Source organism: Solanum pennellii, chromosome 8, assembly GCF_001406875.1.
Source record: "Solanum pennellii chromosome 8, SPENNV200".
NCBI classification, from domain to species: domain Eukaryota; kingdom Viridiplantae; phylum Streptophyta; class Magnoliopsida; order Solanales; family Solanaceae; genus Solanum; species Solanum pennellii.
Window position 1 is genome coordinate 66,116,032 of NC_028644.1, and position 20,718 is coordinate 66,136,749.

Consider the following 20,718-nt stretch of genomic DNA (forward strand, 5'->3'; position numbering starts at 1 on the left):
TGTATCATGATTCTTAAGTCTTAAGCAACTAGGTAAAAATAAAAAAGATGGCATTAATTAATTAGTTGTTGAGCTAAATAGTGTCAAAGGATTTTAAATATTTTTATGGGTGTAAGATGTAATTTTATTCCATTGGTACTTTGAAAGCATGAAAAATGTTGGTTTTGAAAAAATAAAAGTTTAATATATTGATAATCCTCAAATTTGTCAACAAAGTTTGTTTAGACATTTGAATTAAGATGTGTTTCGGTTAAGTACCTGAACATATGATATGATGACAAAGTATTCATATTAGATTTTTTCCATTCAAATTTTGAATTATTATTTTGCACGTGTTCTCCTCCTCGTTCGGATTTAGTTAGTGTAGTGAATTATCTTAGGTTCATGGCCCATGGGCTTAACAAAACTCATTGTTCTTATTGGGCCTTCTTATCTCGTGAAGGCCTTGTAATCTATTCATTGGGCCCAACACTTCCGTGGTAGAGAATCCTTGATATTCGATTGTGATGTAGTTCGATGTTTTAAAAAGTACGTAGAAATGTGAGGTAAGACATTTTACTTAAGAGTACGCGATGGATTTAATAATTTTAAAGATATATGACTAGAATAAGAAGACCAAATAGCAAGTGAAAGTATAAATTTTGGCAATGTTATAGGCTTATAACTCGTTATTTGAGTTAATTAGTCTTTATTTTTATATATATTAATGGAACCTTTATCATTTTATTAAATAAATCATTTTAAGGATCAACAAGATTAATTAAAAATTTAACGCATGATTCACATAAAATTATTAAAACAGATTCTAAATATTGAGCGTGAGGTGCACATCCATATGTTAACTTTGAAAAAAAAATCATATATATTTATTTTGAGAAATTGACAAAAAAATAATATAAATAATAATACCTCCATGAAAAGCATAAAAGAAACTTGATATCGCTAATACAAGCTATAGCATCCAACCATCCACCCACTCAACTAGGGTTCAATCCCAACGATAACCTCGTTAGCTTTTACAACTCTCATATTTGATCTCTCTCTCTCTCTCTATATATATATTATATTCGAAGTCTTCAAATAGCTAAACACATATTATTTATAATTTTATTAAATAATATGATTTTAAGGATCAACAAAATTAATGAAGAATTTAACACACGATTCACATAAAATTATCAGAACAAACTCTAAATATTGAATGTGAGATACACATCCATATGTTAACTTTGAAAAAAATCATGTATAACTATTTTAAAAAATCGACAAAAATTAATATAAATAACAATGTCTCCGTGAAAAACATAAAAGAAACTTGATATCGCTAATACAAGCTATAGCATCTAGCCATCCACCCACTCAACTAGGGTTCAATCCCAGCTAAAACCTCGCTAGCTTTTAGATTTCTCATATTTAATCTCTCTATATATATTTATTAATGTATTCGAAGTCTTTCAAATTTCTAAACGTGTTTAGCTAGGATGCAAAAGCCACCCTTGAGCTTTGGTTATAATAGAGAATTGAATCTCATCATGTAATATTCTTTCTTCTTGTCCTTCTCTCTGTCCCACATTCCCTCTAAAATAATATTACAAATAATAAATTCTTAAAGAAAAATAAAAAAATAATATATATATATATATATATATATAAAGTTTTGGGGTTAGGTGTACATGTAATTTGGACATAAAACAAATATAGCAATCATAAAACAAAATGAAAGCTACCAACCGACCACCAACGCTAGGATCCAAATCTTATAGTATAAACTTATTTGCCAAATATATTCAATGATTTCCATTCCCGAGTGCACTATTCTGGTTAAATCGAATAAAAATAAAATTGAATTTTTCATTTGAATTAGTTTTTTAATTAATTTTGAATTAATAAATTACTTTGTTTGATTTTTTGGTTTAGTTTCGAATTCTTTTAAAAAAATTGAATTCTCTTTGTTTAGGTTTAGATTAAGTTGAAGTTTTCACTTTTGTCTCTTTTTTGTAATTGGATTTCATAATGATTACATTTATGTCTTATGCTTGAACATCTATAATTGGTAGTATAATTATAAGTATTGTGTTTTAAGTTTTTTGTTTGATTTATATTAGAAAGTATATTTAAGGGATTCAATATTATTACTTTAGTTATGTTATTAATTATTGACATAACCGAATAACCAAAACGAATAGAGAAAAATCAAACCAAACTAAATTTATTTTGGATCGAATTATGGTTTACACTTTACATAATGAAAAACCAAAAGTTTCAAACCGAATAGTGTAAAACCAAATCGAGAAATCGAATGCACGCCTTTACATCATATACTCAAACAAAAATATACTTCCATCTCTTACTATTTGTATTGTCTTTATTAAAAATACACCTTTCGTAATATTTATTATTTCATAAAAAATAATGTATAAATAATATTATTTTTCTTATTTCACCCTTGAGAGTTATTAGTCTTGAAAATATGAATTTGATCAACATAAGAACACTAAATAATTTATTTATTCATATTCTTTGATCAAATTAATTAATCAAAACAAATGAATTTATGTTCATTTATTGACAACTTAACTTTAAGAAAATACAAACTAAACTAAGAATATAATGATAAACTTAATTTCTAACGTAAAACCTAACAGTGACATATAAATATAATTTGTATTGTATTATTTTTTTGGTACCAATGTTATCAAATATCAATATCTTTGGTACATTTGCTTATGTAGAGATCTTTAACTAATATGTAATTTTTTTTTTAAATAACTTGAAAAATAATGTATAAAACCATAGTATTATTTTTTAATAACTCTCATAAAAGTCGGCAGACTTAAATATAAGAGTGGCTTATGATTGGATAATATATTCTTCAATGCCACCCCAAATGTCACAAACAAGGGCCCCATTCTCGTTTATGAGCAAATACGTAATATAGTGAGACTGCTTCATTCTTAATTAAAAATTTTAAGTTTGAGCTTTAAGTATGAATTTTTTTTTTTGTTGAAATTGTTACTCTCTAATGGATCATGTAATATGCTTTTAAATTGAATTGAAGCTATAACGTAGACACCAAATACTGAAGAGGAAAGGATCAAAATAGTCCCTTTTCTTTGCGTTAAGGCTCAAAGTGATCCTTAAATTTTCACATGGAGCACTAATAGTCCCTCATGTTTGCAATACTGGTGCACTTTTGGTCCTCCTCCAAAATTTTACCTATTTTTTAGCATTGATTTTATCCATAACCTATGTATTGGATATTCAATCATCATTTTATATATTTAGTAGAAATAACAACTCCATATGAAAAAATGCGATAAGAAAAACACTTTGTTTTGTTTAGTAGAAATCGTATTGCAGGTAAAGTCGAGAGGTTTATCATGATATTTTCACGTGCAATTGTACAACTTTTTCTATTCCCGCAAAGTCATATGTTAAGATGCTTTTGGTTTAGTTGCAGTAAAATTTTTAGTGAATAGAACAAGGTGTTTTTCTTATCACATTCTCTCTGTTAGAGTTATTATTTCTATTATATATAAAACGACGATTGAACATTCATTATATAAAATTTGAACAAAATTAGTGTTAAAAAATAGATAAAATTTTAGGATATAATCAAAAGTACACCAATATTGAAAACATGAAAAATTATTAGTACTCTATATAAAAATTCAAGAATCACTTTGAGCCTTAATCTAAAGGTGAAGGACTATTTCGAGTCTTTTCTCGATACTGAATGTGAACCCAAAAAACAAGGGTCCTATTCTTAGCCCACGTTTATTAAAATAAAAGTTGAATTTAAAAATGACTTTAATTTTTTTTGGTACATTGAATTCAAAAGTTTATCCCATGTCCATTTTACAAGCTTAAATAATTCATCCACCTCAGCCATAAACCAAGTGTCAGATAATCAATCAATTCAACACTTATTGAACTTTGAAGCCAACCCCTCAAATATTAAATTAGTTAAATATTATACGTGTTCTTTAGTTTAACCAATGGAACATTAGATTCTCCTATTGTTTTATGTACATACTTCAACTGATTTTTGCATGTTGTCATCATATACTATAAATTTGTGGTATAACTGAGAGTTGTTTAGAACAAGGATTTGTTAGAAACTGAACTTTTGGTTGTTAAAAGGTTGAGGTTTTTTGTCTTTCTTGATTTGGTTGGAAAAAAGATTGAGTCTTTTTGTTGTTGTTGTTGATTTGAGTTTCTCTTTTAAAGGAAAAAGATTGAGTCTTTTTGTTATTCTTGATTTGGGTATTTCTTATAAGGGAAAAAGATTGAGTTTTTTTTTGTTATTGTTGATTTGGGTATTTCTTTTAAGTGAAAAAGATTTGAGTCTTTTTGTTATTCTTGACTTGGGTATTTCTTTCAAGTGAAAAAGATTGAGTTTTTTTTGTCTTTCTTGATTTGGGTATTTCTTAAAAGTGAAAAAGATTGAGTCTTTTTGTTATTCTTGATTTGGGTATTTGTGTTCCTTTGAGTTTGAGATTTAAGAGCTTGTGGGTGTGTGATTTAGTGATTTTGGATTGGATAGAATGGAGGAAAAATATGAGCTTTTGAAGGAACTTGGTGCTGGGAATTTTGGAGTAGCAAGGTTAGTTAAGGATAAGAAGACAAAGGAGCTTTTAGCTGTCAAATATATAGAAAGAGGGAAAAAGGTAAGTGTTTTTTTTGTTATCACAAAAGTTTGTTTTGGTACTTCTGTTTCTAGATACTGTCATGATATTTCACCTTTGTTAGGTTAAAGATTGTGTTGGACTTGCTTATTTGGTTGATTTTTCTACTCAACTCCTTTACTGGTTCTACTTTAGAATTTGTGTTTGTTTTGAGGATTTGGAACTTTGAGTTTGCAAAGTCAGCTTTTGAGGTTGTTTGCAAAGAGTGTTTGCCTGAGTTGAAATCTTGAAAAAAGAAGGATTAAAAACTGATTTGGGTTTGAAATGTAGTTGACATTATTTTGTTACTGATTCAACTATAAGCCAAAGTAAAAAGGAGCAATTTTGGCCCATTGCAAAAGCTTTTTTAAGTACAATATTTTTCTCTTCATTTACTAAGTTGTGTCAAATGCTTTCAGCCTGATGTAATAGTTATTGTTACAGTAGGTTGTGTTTTCTCCTTTGATTCTGTTAGCCTGATGTAAAAGTTGCGTTATTCTTGTTCCAGATTGATGAGAATGTGCAGAGAGAAATTATAAATCATAGATCGTTGAGGCATCCGAACATTGTCAGGTTTAAAGAGGTAAACACTTCCTTTATATCAATTTGTTATGAACCTGAAAATTGCATATATCTATCTGTTGTTTACTGTATATGTTCTTTTTTGGCCTTTTTATAATCACGTTGTAAGCAACATTATTACCCTTTCTGAAACAAAAGGCTTGGTAGAGCTTAGCTTGCCAGTTTAGAGATCATAGCGATCATTATGCTTTTGTCGAACCTGGATAGATAAGGTTGTCATATTGAGATGACTCCCCAGATTAAGTGGAAATAGAGATGAATTGTATTAGTTCTCTTTTGTTAGCAGAGTGTATATTGAGTATTTAGCCGACCCTAACTTTTTGGGGACGGAGGGGTAGTTGTTGTTGGAAATAGAAGTATATTTTTATGCATAGCAATTACATAATCCCCTCTTGAGCAACTGTAATATTGAGTGTTAAAGATGGATTTTTGTGGAATGCTAACGATGAGTTCATGAGGATGAAACTTTAGTTAGAGATATTTGATCGACCCAATTTTTGTTGTAGTTCGCCAATGGATTGATTGTTTTCTTCATCTCTTTCTTGTGCACACTTGTCTATGCTTTTAGATTGCTGAGACTCTGCAATGTGATCTAATACACCTATCAACTTCTAGACTGTTCTATTATTCTCCTCGTTTTGCTGTTGATACTTGTCCATTAGACTACTTGGCACATATATTTAATACAATGTACTCAGTTAACCATTTCACATTCACAGTTACATGGCATACTCCCTTTTTTGTAGGTCCTGGTCACTCCGTCGCATTTGGCAATTGTTATGGAGTACGCAGCAGGTGGAGAACTTTTTGGTAGAATATGCAGTGCTGGCAGATTTAGTGAAGACGAGGTTTAGCAGATATATATCTCTAATTTCACGTATTGTTCTGTGATTGATGAGAACGATCTAGTTGTACTAATTAACTTCATTTTTGTGTCAACAAACAACAGGCTCGCTTCTTCTTCCAACAGCTTATATCTGGTGTCAGCTACTGTCATACCATGGTAAATTTGAAAATACATAAACATCTTGTTAAATGCTCATCTTTCTAGTCATTCTGAAGTCATGTTTTTACTTTCTCGTAGGAAATTTGTCACAGGGACTTGAAACTTGAAAACACTCTTCTTGATGGAAGTCCTTCACCGCGTCTAAAAATATGCGATTTTGGTTATTCCAAGGTTTGTTTTTGACTTCTAGTCGTGATGTTTGATATGTTACATCTAACATGATGTTAACTTACTTGTACATTACTTTATCATTAGTCTGGTTTACTGCATTCACAACCAAAGTCGACTGTGGGAACTCCTGCTTACATTGCCCCTGAGGTCCTGTCACGAAAGGAATATGATGGGAAGGCAAGCTCTCTTCTCGGACATTGCTTTAGTTTTGTCACTGGTTATTACATTTAACACGACGATAATATATTTATATATTCATAATAATTAGTTACATGATCGTATTCTTCTCGTGTTGTTTCACTTGAATACTATGCTCATGTTATCTTTATGCATTTTTCAGATCGCAGACGTGTGGTCATGTGGAGTGACACTATATGTAATGTTAGTAGGAGCATACCCTTTTGAGGATCCTGAAGATCCGAAAAACTTCAGGAAAACCATTGGGGTGAGTTGTGTACACTTCCTTTCGTTGTTTGAACTTAGTACAAGTGTGTTGTGTGTTGGTATTTGCAACCCGTAGTCTCAATTAGAGACTTAAAGAATCTTTTATTTGTGTTCAGAGAATAATGAGCGCGCAACACTCCATACCCGATTATGTACGAGTCACACCAGATTGCAAGAACCTCCTTTCGCGAATCTTTGTTGCAAATCCCTCTAAGGTAAAGCTCATGACTTAACTATGGTTCGTTCATTAACATAACATGTATCGCGATATGTTATTGTTGTTGACTCTGATTTGTGCATTAAACGTTCGAATCCCCTATTCAGAGGATAACTATTCCTGAGATAAAGAAACATCCTTGGTTCTTAAAGAATCTACCAAAAGAGCTGATGGATGTTGAGCACGCGAGATTCGAAGAAGCTTCAGAGCAACTACAACAAAGTGTTGAAGAAATCATGAAGATGATACAAGAAGCTAAAATACCTGGAGTAGTGTCAAAATCTGAAGGGAAAGATCCTGCAGGGACAGCAGAACAAGATGATTTAGAGGAAGACCTCGAATCGGAAATCGACAGCAGCAATGACTTTGCTGTTTATGTCTGAGGATGAAATTTTATGATCAATTTGAACTTATAAGAGAAAAAAAAAATTTAATATGTAACTCTTTGTATTGTTAAAATCATGGCTTGTATAGATGAGTTATGCACAGAGCTATTTACTGAGTGTGCATTTCATGTAATGTTGCAACAAACAGATTATGTAACTTTTTAAGTTTTAACCATTTGGTATCTGTCTAATTCGGATTCACGTTGTGTAAGCCCATCAAGTGGGGGTAAAGTGGTCTCGATTATAATTACAAAAATCTCTCAAAGCAAGTACAATGATATATACAAGCGCTGATACATTAATTTAATGCGCGAGATACACTAACTTGATACGCGAGATACACTAATATAATGTGCGAGATACACTAATCTGATGCGCGAGGTACGTTTCATACATAATACACTAATATGATACGCGAGATACACTAATGTGTTACGCGAAATACATTAATGTGATGCTTAAAAATAAAAAAATAAAAAAATTTATAAGGAATAATGATAATAAATAAATTAAAAGATGAAATTTTCGTAATCAATCATAAGATTGCATAACATTTTGAAAATAACTTCCTCATTTTCTAGTCTATTATTTTCAGGACTATTAAGACATCATTAACACCGCTTTTATAGTTTATATTAATGGATATTAAAAACAAATTAATTTATGATGCCAAACTAATTGACTACATCATTAATTCTTATTTTATTACATAATGTACATGAAATCTAGCCGCCATAAAATAAAGATTGCCACCAATACAATAAATTGCAATTTATTGAAGAAATAAAAAGAATAATATAATATTGATATCCTCTATTATTGATGTAAGTGCAACTTTACTACCGAAACCTATTTAAAACTAAAATATTACTCGTTGTGTTTTTAAAAAAATGACCTCGTTTGATTTGGAATAAAATTTAAAAAAAAAGATGATTTTTTAATTTTATAATTTTAAATTAAAGTAATGACTATTAAAATATCTCTTTAATTTTATGATCTTAAATATGTCACGTGAAAAGTTAAAGTTAAAGTATTACTGAAAAAGAAAAACAATCATTCTTTTTTAAACGAAGAGAGTACGTGTGTATAATTGAATTAACTATCTTATATTAAAGTTAAAATAAAAACTTTAATTTCATGGGATGCCTCACCCCATAAAATCATTGTCAACGTAAATTCTGTTTCATTGAAAATTTTGTAAAAATAATATTCCCTCTGTTAATATTTAATTGTCATAGTTTCTATTTTTAGAGTTAAATTATAAGAACTTTGAATAACATTATAAAAATGTATTTTTTCATCATATTGATATGCTAAAAATTATAATTTATAGTAATTTTCATGTAGTTTTTAAATATCTAAATTTTATTGTTTAAACTATCGAATTAATATATTTAATTTTGAAAATTAATTAAATTAATTTTTGACAATTATAATATGACAAATAAAAGTGGACACAGAGAGTATATATTAGGAGGACTTTTCTATGGGTCTTTGATAGTCAAGGATAAGGCTGGGCAACGGAACGGGATGTACCGCTACCGGTCCAGCTCGGTTGCCTACGGGACGGAACGGGACATCCCGAATTGGGACACGGAATGGAACGGAACGGAATCGAGGTTTGGTATCGGTGTATCGGTACCAATTTATCCCGATTTATTTCGATTTCGATCCGGTCCGGTTCTGATTAATTAATATTTATTAATTAATTTATATTATATATTTATAAATTATAATTTATATTCTATACTAAATAATAAATACTATTCAAGTAACTCAACTACCCCCTATTAGTGTTACATTAGTATTACATTCGAAACTTAGTTGAAACAGAACTCTTTAAAGTGGTTGTGTAAACTATGCACTCTACTAGTAGTTGTAAATTGAAATTGTAATTTACAATACAAATTTAAATAAATTAAATTTATATTTTTTAATTTGTGTAATTGTTTTATCCTTATTTTTATTTAATTTTTTAAAATTACAAATTTAATTTATTTAAATCACAAGTTATAAATATTACTTATAAATTATAACATATTAATAAACAATAAGTAATAACTTATAAATTTCAAAAGATTTAAATCTTGAAAACTTTATTAGACTTAACTTACAAACTTAATAAATAATTTTTTTAAAAAAAATATCTTGAAAATAACTTAAGTAAAAAATTACATTATAAATTTAAAAACTATTGATTTTAACTTAAAAAAATATTCATATTTTTGTAATTCAAAAAAATCATTTTTTGAAATAACTAGATGTGTCATCCCGTTTATCACATCCCGTTTCATTTCGGTCCGTTTCGGTTCCATCCCGGTATATAGTGAAACGGGACGGAACCTAGTATTTGTCCTAGTAATTTTGATTCGATTCATCTCAATACCGATCAACGAACTGGTCAACTCGTCTCGTCCGATATTGATTCGTGTCGATCCGGTGATCCCATTCTTATCCGTTGCCCAGTCTTAGTCAAGGAGAAGTCAATGCACTTACTCCAAGTTAATTATTAAGGTTGAAAATGAATTCTTGAGTTCTTTGCCTTTTGCACCACGTATAAGTGAGATTTATGAATAATAGAATGTATCGTAGAAAATTTACTTTCGATAGACTTTCAATTTAAAAAAGAAGAAAAAGCTTGAAGCACAGTTACAAGAAAAGAAATTCATGACAACACATATTACAAGAAATAAAACAAAATATCAAGACGCATAAGAAAGAAAAAGAAACATAATGATAGCAACTTGAGAAGATATATAAATACATCTAAAGAAGTACTCCATCCGTTTCATATTATACGTCACTTTTCGAATTTCAAGAGTTAAACAATTCTATTTTTGATCGAAAATATTTCATAGATCTTTTAAACATTTTGAATTATCAATTATTGTGACTCATAGAATTTTTACGTAATTTACAAATATATAAATTTCATTCCAAAAAAATTGAAGCTTTCATGCGCAAAATTCCGGTCAAACTTAAATTGTTTGACTCTCAAAACATAAAAGGTGACTTATAATATGGGACAGAGGGAGTACTAACACATAACAATTTCCGTTCCCAAAGGTCACCTTTCGTTTTGTCCGGAAAATGTACAAAGACTACTCTATTTATTGGAAAAATCGGCTTAATATATGTAAAATAATCAAACGTAATATTATTATTAAAAGTTGTATAAAGTGACAAGTATTTCTTCATTCTTAATAAAAAAAATCTCAAGTTCAACTTTCAAGACATGAATATTTGAATTGTCTTTGACAAAAAACGTTTTACCTTCAAATATAGATTTTCTAACGCGAGTTCAAATTAGTCGGGACTCAAAACGTGTAGTAAACATGAAAAGATATTAATAGCGATAATATCAAACATCAGCGTTTGTAGTCCAACGGTTAGGATAATTGCCTTCCAAGCAATAGACCCGGGTTCGACTCCCGGCAGACGCATTTTATTTTTAAAAAAAATTCTCCCTATTTATTAATTTCAAATATATTGTCCCATTATTCCTTTTTGTAAGGTAAAAAAACAAAAAAACAAACAGAAAATCATAAAATAAAAAGATTTTCTAGATATAGAATAAACTCGTTAAAATATAAATCAAATGAAACAAAATTCAACTGTTATAATATGCGAATAAATCACTTGTATCCTTTGTTATATTTTGGAATAAAAAATATTTCAGTTGTTATCCTAAGAGACCACATATATCCTCAAGAGTTAACTCCCCATATTTTTATTGACTTGGCAAGTCACGTGGGACTAATCCTTCCACCTAAGCATTGCCAATTAGGATTCATTGCAAAAGAACCCAAATCTTTAGCTGCGACAATAGTCGCCACAAAAATTCAAAATTCGTCACTAAAAGTTTTTAACATTAAATTCTAATTTTGTGTTTTCTTCTTCATTATTTTAAAAAAATGATATTGATTAAGTAGGAGTTCAAAGACACTATATTTTATTTTTATGTTATATGTAAATATATAAAATGTAGAATGATGCATCATATAGTAGGAGATGTGAATCGAGAAGTAATTTTCATAATTTTTCGTAATAATATTGGGTGTTTTTAATATTGATATTGTAATTTATTTGTTTTAGAAAATTAGGTTGCAACTGAAAACTAATTATCATATTTTTTTTGTTGAAAAAGTAGGTTTTACTAGCGAATGGTTGTTGGAGTTTTAGTTGTCACTAAAAATCACTCATACCCTTTAGTGACAATATTTTGGAATTTTATGGCAACTTTGTCGCCACTAAAGGTCAAGTTCTTTTGTAGTAAATCTTAGTTGACAACCCTTAGGTGGAGGGATTAGTCCCATGTGGCACGCCACATCACTAAAAAATTGGGGTGTTAACTCTTGAGAGTATTTGTGATCTCCTAGGATAACGACGGGAGGGATTTTTAACCCCAAATTGTAATGAAGCGTATAAATAATTTATTTCACATAGTTCAGGGACAATTTTGATCTTTTTCCAATAAATATATAAGCAGTTAAATAACATCAAAAAGAGAAATAGAATTGTTTTCCTTTCAATGTATTCAATTTAATTTCTATCGATAAAAGGAATGTATATAATTTATTGCCACGAAGTTCTATTAACGTAAAGGGTGTCGACAAAAAAATTATATGATGTTTCTAAGTCAAAATTTAATCTAATGAATATATATACAACTATTGACATATTTTGACATAAGTTGAAGGTTTAGTGTAGTAATTAAGGGGTTGCAAAAGTTGTTTGAGATTGTCTGTCTTAATCCTCGATAACAAGTCATGTCTAAATTCTAAAAGTCAATGTAAATCTATATTTCATTATTTATAACAAGATCGACAATGTGTGAATATCGAAAAATATTGGCCAATGTGGCTATAAATCAATATGGATAATAATAACGGTTCAAAATCGAATCAAAATTAATAATATTGTGGCACTTCATTATTTTTTTCCCATTAAAAATGTCTACAAAGAGGGAGACTTGATTCCAATGATAAAGTACAAAGTCATATAATTAGTCAAATAGAAATTTAAAGAAAGTTACGTGCTTCCCTACCCATCGAGAGCAAGGTAAGGATATATAGATTTAAATTTTTTTTAGAAGAAAAAATTATATTATTTATATATGATTAAAATTTCAATTTTAAATATATATATAATTTCAATTTATATGATTTTGATTTTAAATACACAAAGATATAAATTGATAAGCAAACATATAAAATTATGAAAACTCAAATACATAGTAGTAATAGTTGTGTATTTGTGTTGATAGTGATAATTGCTTAAACATAGTAAGTAATGATATTCAAATTTTATATTTATTAAAAGAACGCTCCAGAAGGACAAATATATCCATCGATATTGAGATTTAATTTAGAGTAAATATACCTTTATTAAAAAAGTAATGCATATATATATATATATATATATATATATTCTTGTCATTTATTAAATAGTATATATATAAACAATTATAGTGTTTATAGTTATAAACAATTGTAGTGTTGATAGTTAATAAAAAAATTATTTTTTTTATATGGCAAAGATAATTATAAAAATATTAGATATTTTTGTAACAAAAATATCACTTTTGCTAGATATATATAAAATCTCATATTATAAAACGTCTCTTTTATTCCCTCGTATTAACTTTTTTTTTTGTGATACATATAAAATTAAAATTAACTAACTTATTTCACATATAGCCACAATAGCCTAATTATTCTCCATAGTTATAATTTGATAATTACAATTTGTAGCTACATGTTATAGGGAGGAGAGACATGAGCTAGACTGGGAGAGAGAGGAGAGAGGAGAGAGAGAGGGGGCAAAAAGTGGGAGAGAGGTAAATTGTATATGTATATTGGTTATATAATTGTATATTACACATATATATTTGCATATATGACAAGCGAGTTTGAGAGAGGGGAGAGAGGCGATCGATATTAGGAGAGGGAGGAGAGAGTGAACGAGAGAGGACAGAGAGTGGGAGGTATATTGGTTAGATAATTGTATATTATACATATGCATTTATATAAAAAAACAAGCGAGATAGGGAGAGAGAGGAGAGAGGCGAGATTGAGAGAGGAAGGAGAGAGGCGAGCGAGAAAGGTCAGAGAGTGAAGAGAGATGCATCGTATATGTATATTGATTGAATAATTGTATATTATACATATGTATTTGTATATTCTGGCAAATTATACATATACAAATGTGACTAATTATACAAACTCAAAGTCAGTCCACATAATTAATGTATAATGTTAGTCGTGAGTAATAATTATAGCAAACTACAATATACTGAATAATTAAGTACTATAGATTTGCTTAACAGCGGAATTTTTTTCAAAAATAATTTAGCAATTTATTTAACACTTAAATAAATTCTCTACCGACAAAAGAGATTAAAATTAAATATTTTTTCTCATAATCCTACATAATTAATTATAATACGAATAACATATTAGTGGCGGCTCTACACATTTGAAAAAAAAAAAAGCAACCGCCTAGGCCTGAAAATTTAAAAGTCCTCTCTTTTTTTTTAAAAATAATATGTTATACATTTATTTTAAAAAAATATCGAGTATGATTTTGAAGAAAATATAACATAAAAGAATAAAAAAATAATAGAAGTTTGATAACTTTGGGTCCAAAAATTCTACCCAAAGTGGACGACTTGATTCCTATGATTAAAAAAAAAAGTCATTAGTCAATAAGAAATTAAGAGGAAGTTGCGCGTAGGGCCAAAGAGATTCTAATTTTTATTCGAGTCCGTTTTATTTTATAATTACACAAATATTTATAACTTTTTTAAATCGCTAGGTTTAAAATCTTTTTTTCTAATCAAGTCAAATGTTGTTAGCCTGTTACATAAACTGAGACAGATAGAATATGTATTTTTTTAATCATCCTAAAAACTCCATTTCGTCATATTCTAAACACACTTAATACAAGGTCTGACTCTGCACAACTACCCACTACTTATTAAGTCCTATAAATAGATGGGATGTATAATCTATGAATCATAAAAGAGAAAAAAAAAAGAGAAAGAAGATAACAATATAAAGATTGTTAAACATAAATAAAGATAAAATGAGAAAAAAAAAAGAGAAAGAAGATAACAATATAAAAATCACACTAAATCATCGTTATACAAAATAATACTTTTGATAGTTACTTAAGAATGAATTTAACGATACAATTGATTAAAATTTAAATTAACTCTAAGCAAATATCTAATTTATATCAAATAAATATTTCATGATACTCCATTTAATATCGAATATCAATGACAAAATTTAATATCATCAAACACACTATATAAAGTTAGTTTTAAATGTATATAGTAATAAATGAATGAAATTCTTAAACTCAATTATATTATAATTAATAATCCTAAATGATAATGGAAGGAATATAATAATTAATCACTCCTTTTGTTCTAATTTATGTGGTCATTATTTTTCTTTTGAGAGAACTCATTTAAGTTTAATTAAAAATTTATTTACAAAATCTTTGATATTTTAAATAAATTTATAGATATATTTATAAATTATGGAAAAAAATATCATAAATCATAATAACTAATAATTCAAATAGTATAAAAATTTACTTATACAATAAACTTGTCCAAATATAAAAATCTAAAACTATCAACGCCACCAAAATTAAAGCAAAAAAAATAATATTTAAACTTTATATTCTATCAAAAACAATATAATATTTCGAGCTAGGCAATAAGTTTAATATAAAGAAAATTTCGACCTCTATCAAACCCACGAGAGATTCCTCATTGTACTACTACTACAACACTGTGCTGGACTATTTGCCATTGTAACAATTTCTTATATCTCAATTTATATGATTTTAATATATAAAAAAATTTAAAATTTTAAAATATTTAATTTTATTCGTAATAATTTTATAATTGTATAAATATTTATTTTAGGTAATAAATTTTAAAATCATCTTTTCTTTCTTACATAGTTAAACTAATTGATATAAAATGACAGTATTAATTCATTTCCATAATCTCATCCAAATTTTTATAATTTATCTTATAATATAATAAAATTACCTCAATTTCATACTCTGCTTCAGTATCTTCAAGGTCAACGATACCACTAAACCAAATCATACAAAAATCTCAGAAACCAAATCGAATCAGCCAAATCCGTTTCTGGGTTTTCATCTTCACTCATCAATCTCAAATGGGTCGGAAGCCAAATGATTCCGAACCCACTCGTTGTGCTACTATGATCCTTCTCTTGATGGGTCTTTTTTCGTGTACTGTCGTGTACATTTTCATGTCGGCGGTGATGAAACCCACCGGAAATTCGGCTGTTGAGAGGTTGGCGGCGGATGACGGTGAATTTGGCAGCGGTGGTGGTGGTGGTGGAGTGGAAGGTGGTGGGTGTTGTAATGGGATCGAAAGTTTTGAGCTTTGGGGAGCTGCAGTGAAGTGGGGTTCTGATTTTAAGGTTAAAAGTTCTAAGGAATGTTGTAAAGCTTGTAAAGATATGTGTACTGGTAATCATGGGCCTTGTCTTTGTGATACATGGGTTTTTTGTGGAGATGAAAAAGCTTGTGGTGACAAATTTGGTGAGGTGAGCTTGGGAATTTCTTTTGTTATTTTTGTCATTTTACTTTTTCACGATCTGCGTATATTTTACCCTCCCCAGACCTCGCGTGTGAGATTTCGCTAGGCATGTTGTTGTAGTATTTGTAGTTGTAAGTTGTTGGCAGTTCGAAATGATTTACATAGTGTCATAGATTGTGCGTTTATGTCCAATCTTGACAAAACCATGCAGATTTGGACCTTTAATTATGAATGATGGTACAATCATAATGTAATAAGAAAGAATATGAGTTTGTGAAATGTGATGTTGTTTTATATACATTTGGTCATGAAAATTGTGAGTATTTGAAAAAAAAAGTAGTTTTTGTTTTCAAAGTGAAAAATGATATTTGAAAATTGGAGTTTTTTGTGAATTTTGGTGAGTGGTATTTTGCTTCTGATTAACTATAAATGCTCTCCTCAGATGTTGTATGGTGTGTGTAAATGTGGCGTATAGATTTAATTTCAACATTTATGTAAAATAGGTATTTTGTTTTTCGGCTGACCATAATTTCTGAAATAGTTCAAGGAACAGAATCAAACAACCACACGAACCTGTCATTTTCCTTGACAATCTGGAGAATTAAATGAGAAATTGCCAGAATTAATCTTTTTTCTCCTATTGAATATTCAAGAATAGGAGTTCCAACTGCTAAGGTTCCAAAACAAACCAACCGGGCTTCCAGAATAAGTTTTTCGAGGTTAAAACAGTTTACTGAAGTTCGGACAGTTAAAAAAACTATTGCCCGTTATAATAGTGAAGCATACCCCAGTTTGAGAAAAGTCCGCATGTACTTAAATTTGACATCTATTATTTCCGCATTAATTTTAGATAACGTCGTTGTATGATTAACTTTTGGTATTTACACAATGTAAATGGAAGTTTGACTGTTTGGTCTGGCATGTTTTGCTTCACGCTGCAGTGCTGGTTGAAGAAGCAGAAAGATACTTTGGCTCCTGACAAAAAGGATGATGGAGACAATAGTATTTGGACGTCTGGCATAGTTTTCGGGAAAGGAGAGGTATACAGCTTTCTCAACAACCTAAAATGTACAACTTCTTATGACATTTTTGTAGATTAGCCTTAAGATTTACAACTTTGTATGTTACTTATATATCGTCAAGTTTATAATGATTGAATGCTGATTATTAAAAGGTAGCTTTTTAGATTTTTGGGACGTAATGTATCTTTGAAGAATTTCTTTTCCTTGGTAGCTTTTCTGTTCTGTTGATTCTAATGTTTCCTTCTATTTTTTCTTGCTACATCGGAAAAACCATAAAACTCTCATTTGTGGAGAAATCATATCACTACATCCTTATAATGCTCGAAATTTAATGTACTAACTATGAAAATTTCTCTTTTCCAATCATGCTTCTTTTTAGGGAATTGTCGCCTTGGAAACAGAATTTGGTGCTATTCACGTTAAGGTATGTTCTGTTTCTTGATGAATGCCTACTTCTATATATCTTGCCACAGAGAAATGCCAGCATCTCTAAACAAATGCTGTGAAATTGCAACTCATTCTAACTATGTAGATCAGTCTTTGGAGTGCATTTTGAATAATTGTACTTGGACACATTTTCAGTGTCTGCCACTGATTTCTCTAACATAAAAATAAATATGCATATATCTGGATGGAAATTAGCTTGTAAGAGTGCATACATTTCCAAAATAGTATGGGCTACTTCAATAAGCTATATTGTTTTCTGACTCGACGGATATGGGATACCATACAAGTGTATGGTGAAAAGATTTCGATATAATCCAGGCAACGAACAGTAGTCTTTAAGGTTTAACTTCAATAGAAGGAGTAAGCGTATCTCCGCCAACATTGAGATGTCTTTTGAAAAATTAATAAAATAACATTACAAGAAGTAGCATAAGTAAATAAAAGCAATAGTTTCTGGAAGTTCTTGCTTAAGGAGTTGATTTGTTGCTCATGCTGATTAAAATCATTGAGGCTTGGATTGTTTGACTACTGCATCATGCTGTTATACTTGTAAGACCATGCTTAGAAGCATCTGCAAAATTGAAAATAAGGGGTGAAAATCTGTTAGGTGATCATGGTTTCTGGATCAATAAGAAAGTTCATGACCAACAAGAATTGTAATACCGTTATTGCTTGCGAATATGGTAGGATGCTATTGATTCCATGTGATTTATCAAAAATATATAAAGAAGTTGATTCTTGCGGTGACACTAATGAATCAGTACCCTTTCCCTTCAGAAAATTAATCAAGATAAAGCATGGTAAGATCAGCGTCCCCTAATTATCCATTTATGGTTTGCCAGCTGGGGTATCTTGTAGTTGTTGTAGGCTTATCTCTACAGCTAATCCTTGATAAAGAAACTACTCAACTGTCTAGAATTCTGCTCTTTCTTCATGCATCTCCTTTGCTTTAAAACAAAATAGCACTTACTAGGTAAGGGAAGGGAAGAAGCAGAAGGAAAGTAGAAGAAAAGAGAGAAATCTGAGAGCTGAGGACCCGAGGCACATACTTCCATAGATTTCAAATGATCTTGTTTGTCAAAACACGAGGAACGTCTTGTGCATTTTATAAGTTTCTATCTCCTTAAATATGACCACTACTAGTGAGAACTATGCCTTTTTCAAGTCTATGTATTTGTTTAAGGTATAGGGTAAGCTTTGTTTTGTATGGGAGGGTATACAGCATAACTTTTTGATATCGAAATTTTTCATCCATAAGATGTCTTCAACACTGTATCACTTTTCAGAGTCACTAGGCTTAGTTATCATAGTCCTTTCCCTTAACAAGGATTTTCTAATTTCTGTTGACATTCATGTCTGTATTTTCTTTTTTCCTCAGCTTTTGCCAGAATGTTCCCCACGCTCTGTTTTTAATATTCTGGAGTTGTTGAGGTTTCGACACTGTGCTGGTTGCCAATTTTTTCGTGCAGAAACTCGCGGACAAGTTTGGGATGCACGTGGAGATCACATAAAAGATGTAAATGTTATCTCTCTTCTACACTATTAATAACATGTGACTTCTAATCCTAACAGATCCATTTTGATTACATGAGTAAGATGAATTATAGTTATTTGTCTCAATTTGGCTACTTTGACTAAGTGGAGGATTAAGAACAAGTGTTCATGTTATCAGTTTCAAACTCCCGCCCATCCCAATTTTTATGGCACTCTTTTTGTTGAAGTTTTCTTTAAATTCGATTGATACATTTTCTTCTAAGCAACTTTTTAAGTTTCTATTTTAAGTTTTTTTCCACTACTATGTAAATTCTCTCCATGTCACATTTTGTGTTAACTATTACTAATAAGGAAATACTTTTTCAACGATTACTTCAAACATTCTTTTGAATACTTTTTATGTAAAAAATGTGATTTATGTGAATTCTGACTATATAAATTTTATTTCATAAATTTGAAGAATAAATATCTGAATTTATGCTGAAATTTAGAAATTTTAACAAACTCCGGCATTTCGGGGTGGAGGAAGTAATATACATATCAAATTAGTATTCCTACATGCCATGTCTAGTCAAATAGTGTTTACATAAAATGGAATGGCTGGAGTACTGTTTTGACTTTGTAATATACGTAGATCTGGAAAAACATGGCAAGTGAGAGTAAGGTTATGTATGTATATCGTCCGTTGCTAAAAATGTTTTGACTCCTTCCTCTTTGGACCCCATAATTGTGTCCCATTTCTTTGTTCATATAGCTATGTATTACACGTTTTGTATGTAGTGGCATTCTACAATTCAACTTCCTTCCCATCTGATATAGCTTGTCAAAGCTCTTGGAAGCATGACATGAAAAATCAGTCGCTGCTAATAGCATTTTGCTTACTGCTTCCTGTGGTTGAAGATAGATAGTGTAGATGAATTTTCATCTAGTATTCGCCTCGTGTAAGAGATTTCCTCAAGTGCATTAGTCATTCTGTGCTGATCTTTGTTCACTCATATGCTATCTTTCCGCTAAAAACTTCTAACTTTTCCGAGTTCTTTGCATCTGCTTTACAAAATTTCAGGCTTCTTTTGGCCCTCCATATGGTTTGTTACAAGGAACTCTTGGTGCTGAAGGAATACCAGTTGAGACAGTTCCCAGTGAATTCTGTCCTGAAATAAGACGGGGTTCAGTTGCATGGGTTGGTTCTGGCCCTGAATTCTTTATAAGCTTAGCAAACCATCAAGAATGGAAAAACGCGTACACTGTTTTTGGCTATGTGCTGCCGGAGGACATGGAAATCGTAGAGAAAATAGCTCAGCTCCCCACGAAATCAGATATCTGGACCGGAGTTAACGTGACAGTCTTGGAGAAACCTGTACCGTTGAATGTACGACGAATCAAGTCCAGCAATGATGATCTGAGCCTCAGTAGTTAGCACTTAAGGATCTGTATGATTTGCAAATTAGCACAATACTGCTACTTTGTATATTGAAATTTTAGTTTTGAAACTGTTCTATGCACACTTCTATATACCCATGTTGTAATCAATTTTGCAGAGCATGTGTTCATTATTTAGAAAGAAGAAATAACACCTTCAATTTTGCTGGCTCTCAGTGAATTTCCTATTACTGTATGTTCCGGTACGACAAATATTTTTCGCAATTAATTTTTGTATAACAATATTTTATTATAGCAGTCATCAAATGA

The 20,718-nt window shown here is 30.0% G+C and overlaps 2 protein-coding genes and 1 non-coding gene across 4 annotated transcripts; all 3 read left to right on the top strand.

The window, feature by feature from the left end:
• Window positions 1-3,858: 3,858 nt before the first annotated feature.
• On the top strand, window positions 3,859-7,670 carry LOC107026625 (serine/threonine-protein kinase SAPK3-like). 2 transcript variants are annotated; one of them, XM_015227666.2, is made up of 9 exons: window positions 3,863-4,670; window positions 5,176-5,250; window positions 5,996-6,097; window positions 6,199-6,252; window positions 6,334-6,426; window positions 6,511-6,603; window positions 6,767-6,871; window positions 6,987-7,085; window positions 7,195-7,670. In XM_015227666.2, the coding sequence occupies exons 1-9, from the start codon at window positions 4,548-4,550 to the stop codon at window positions 7,468-7,470; spliced, it is 1,020 nt and encodes a 339-aa protein (XP_015083152.1). In that variant the 5' UTR covers window positions 3,863-4,547; the 3' UTR covers window positions 7,471-7,670. The 2 variants fall into 2 exon arrangements, with proteins under 2 accessions (XP_027775063.1, XP_015083152.1); XM_027919262.1 differs by lacking the exon at window positions 6,511-6,603 and having other exon boundaries at window positions 3,859-4,670.
• Window positions 7,671-10,844: 3,174 nt separating this feature from the next.
• TRNAG-UCC lies at window positions 10,845-10,916 on the top strand. The gene has a single exon. It is a non-coding gene; the product is annotated as a tRNA-Gly (tRNA).
• A 4,594-nt stretch (window positions 10,917-15,510) lies between these two features.
• Window positions 15,511-20,636, top strand: LOC107026709. Its single transcript, XM_015227783.2, has 5 exons — window positions 15,511-16,073; window positions 17,008-17,106; window positions 17,468-17,512; window positions 18,914-19,051; window positions 20,093-20,636. Exons 1-5 carry the CDS (start codon window positions 15,678-15,680, stop codon window positions 20,444-20,446), a joined length of 1,032 nt encoding a protein of 343 aa, XP_015083269.1. The 5' UTR covers window positions 15,511-15,677; the 3' UTR covers window positions 20,447-20,636.
• The last annotated feature ends 82 nt before the right edge of the window (window positions 20,637-20,718 follow it).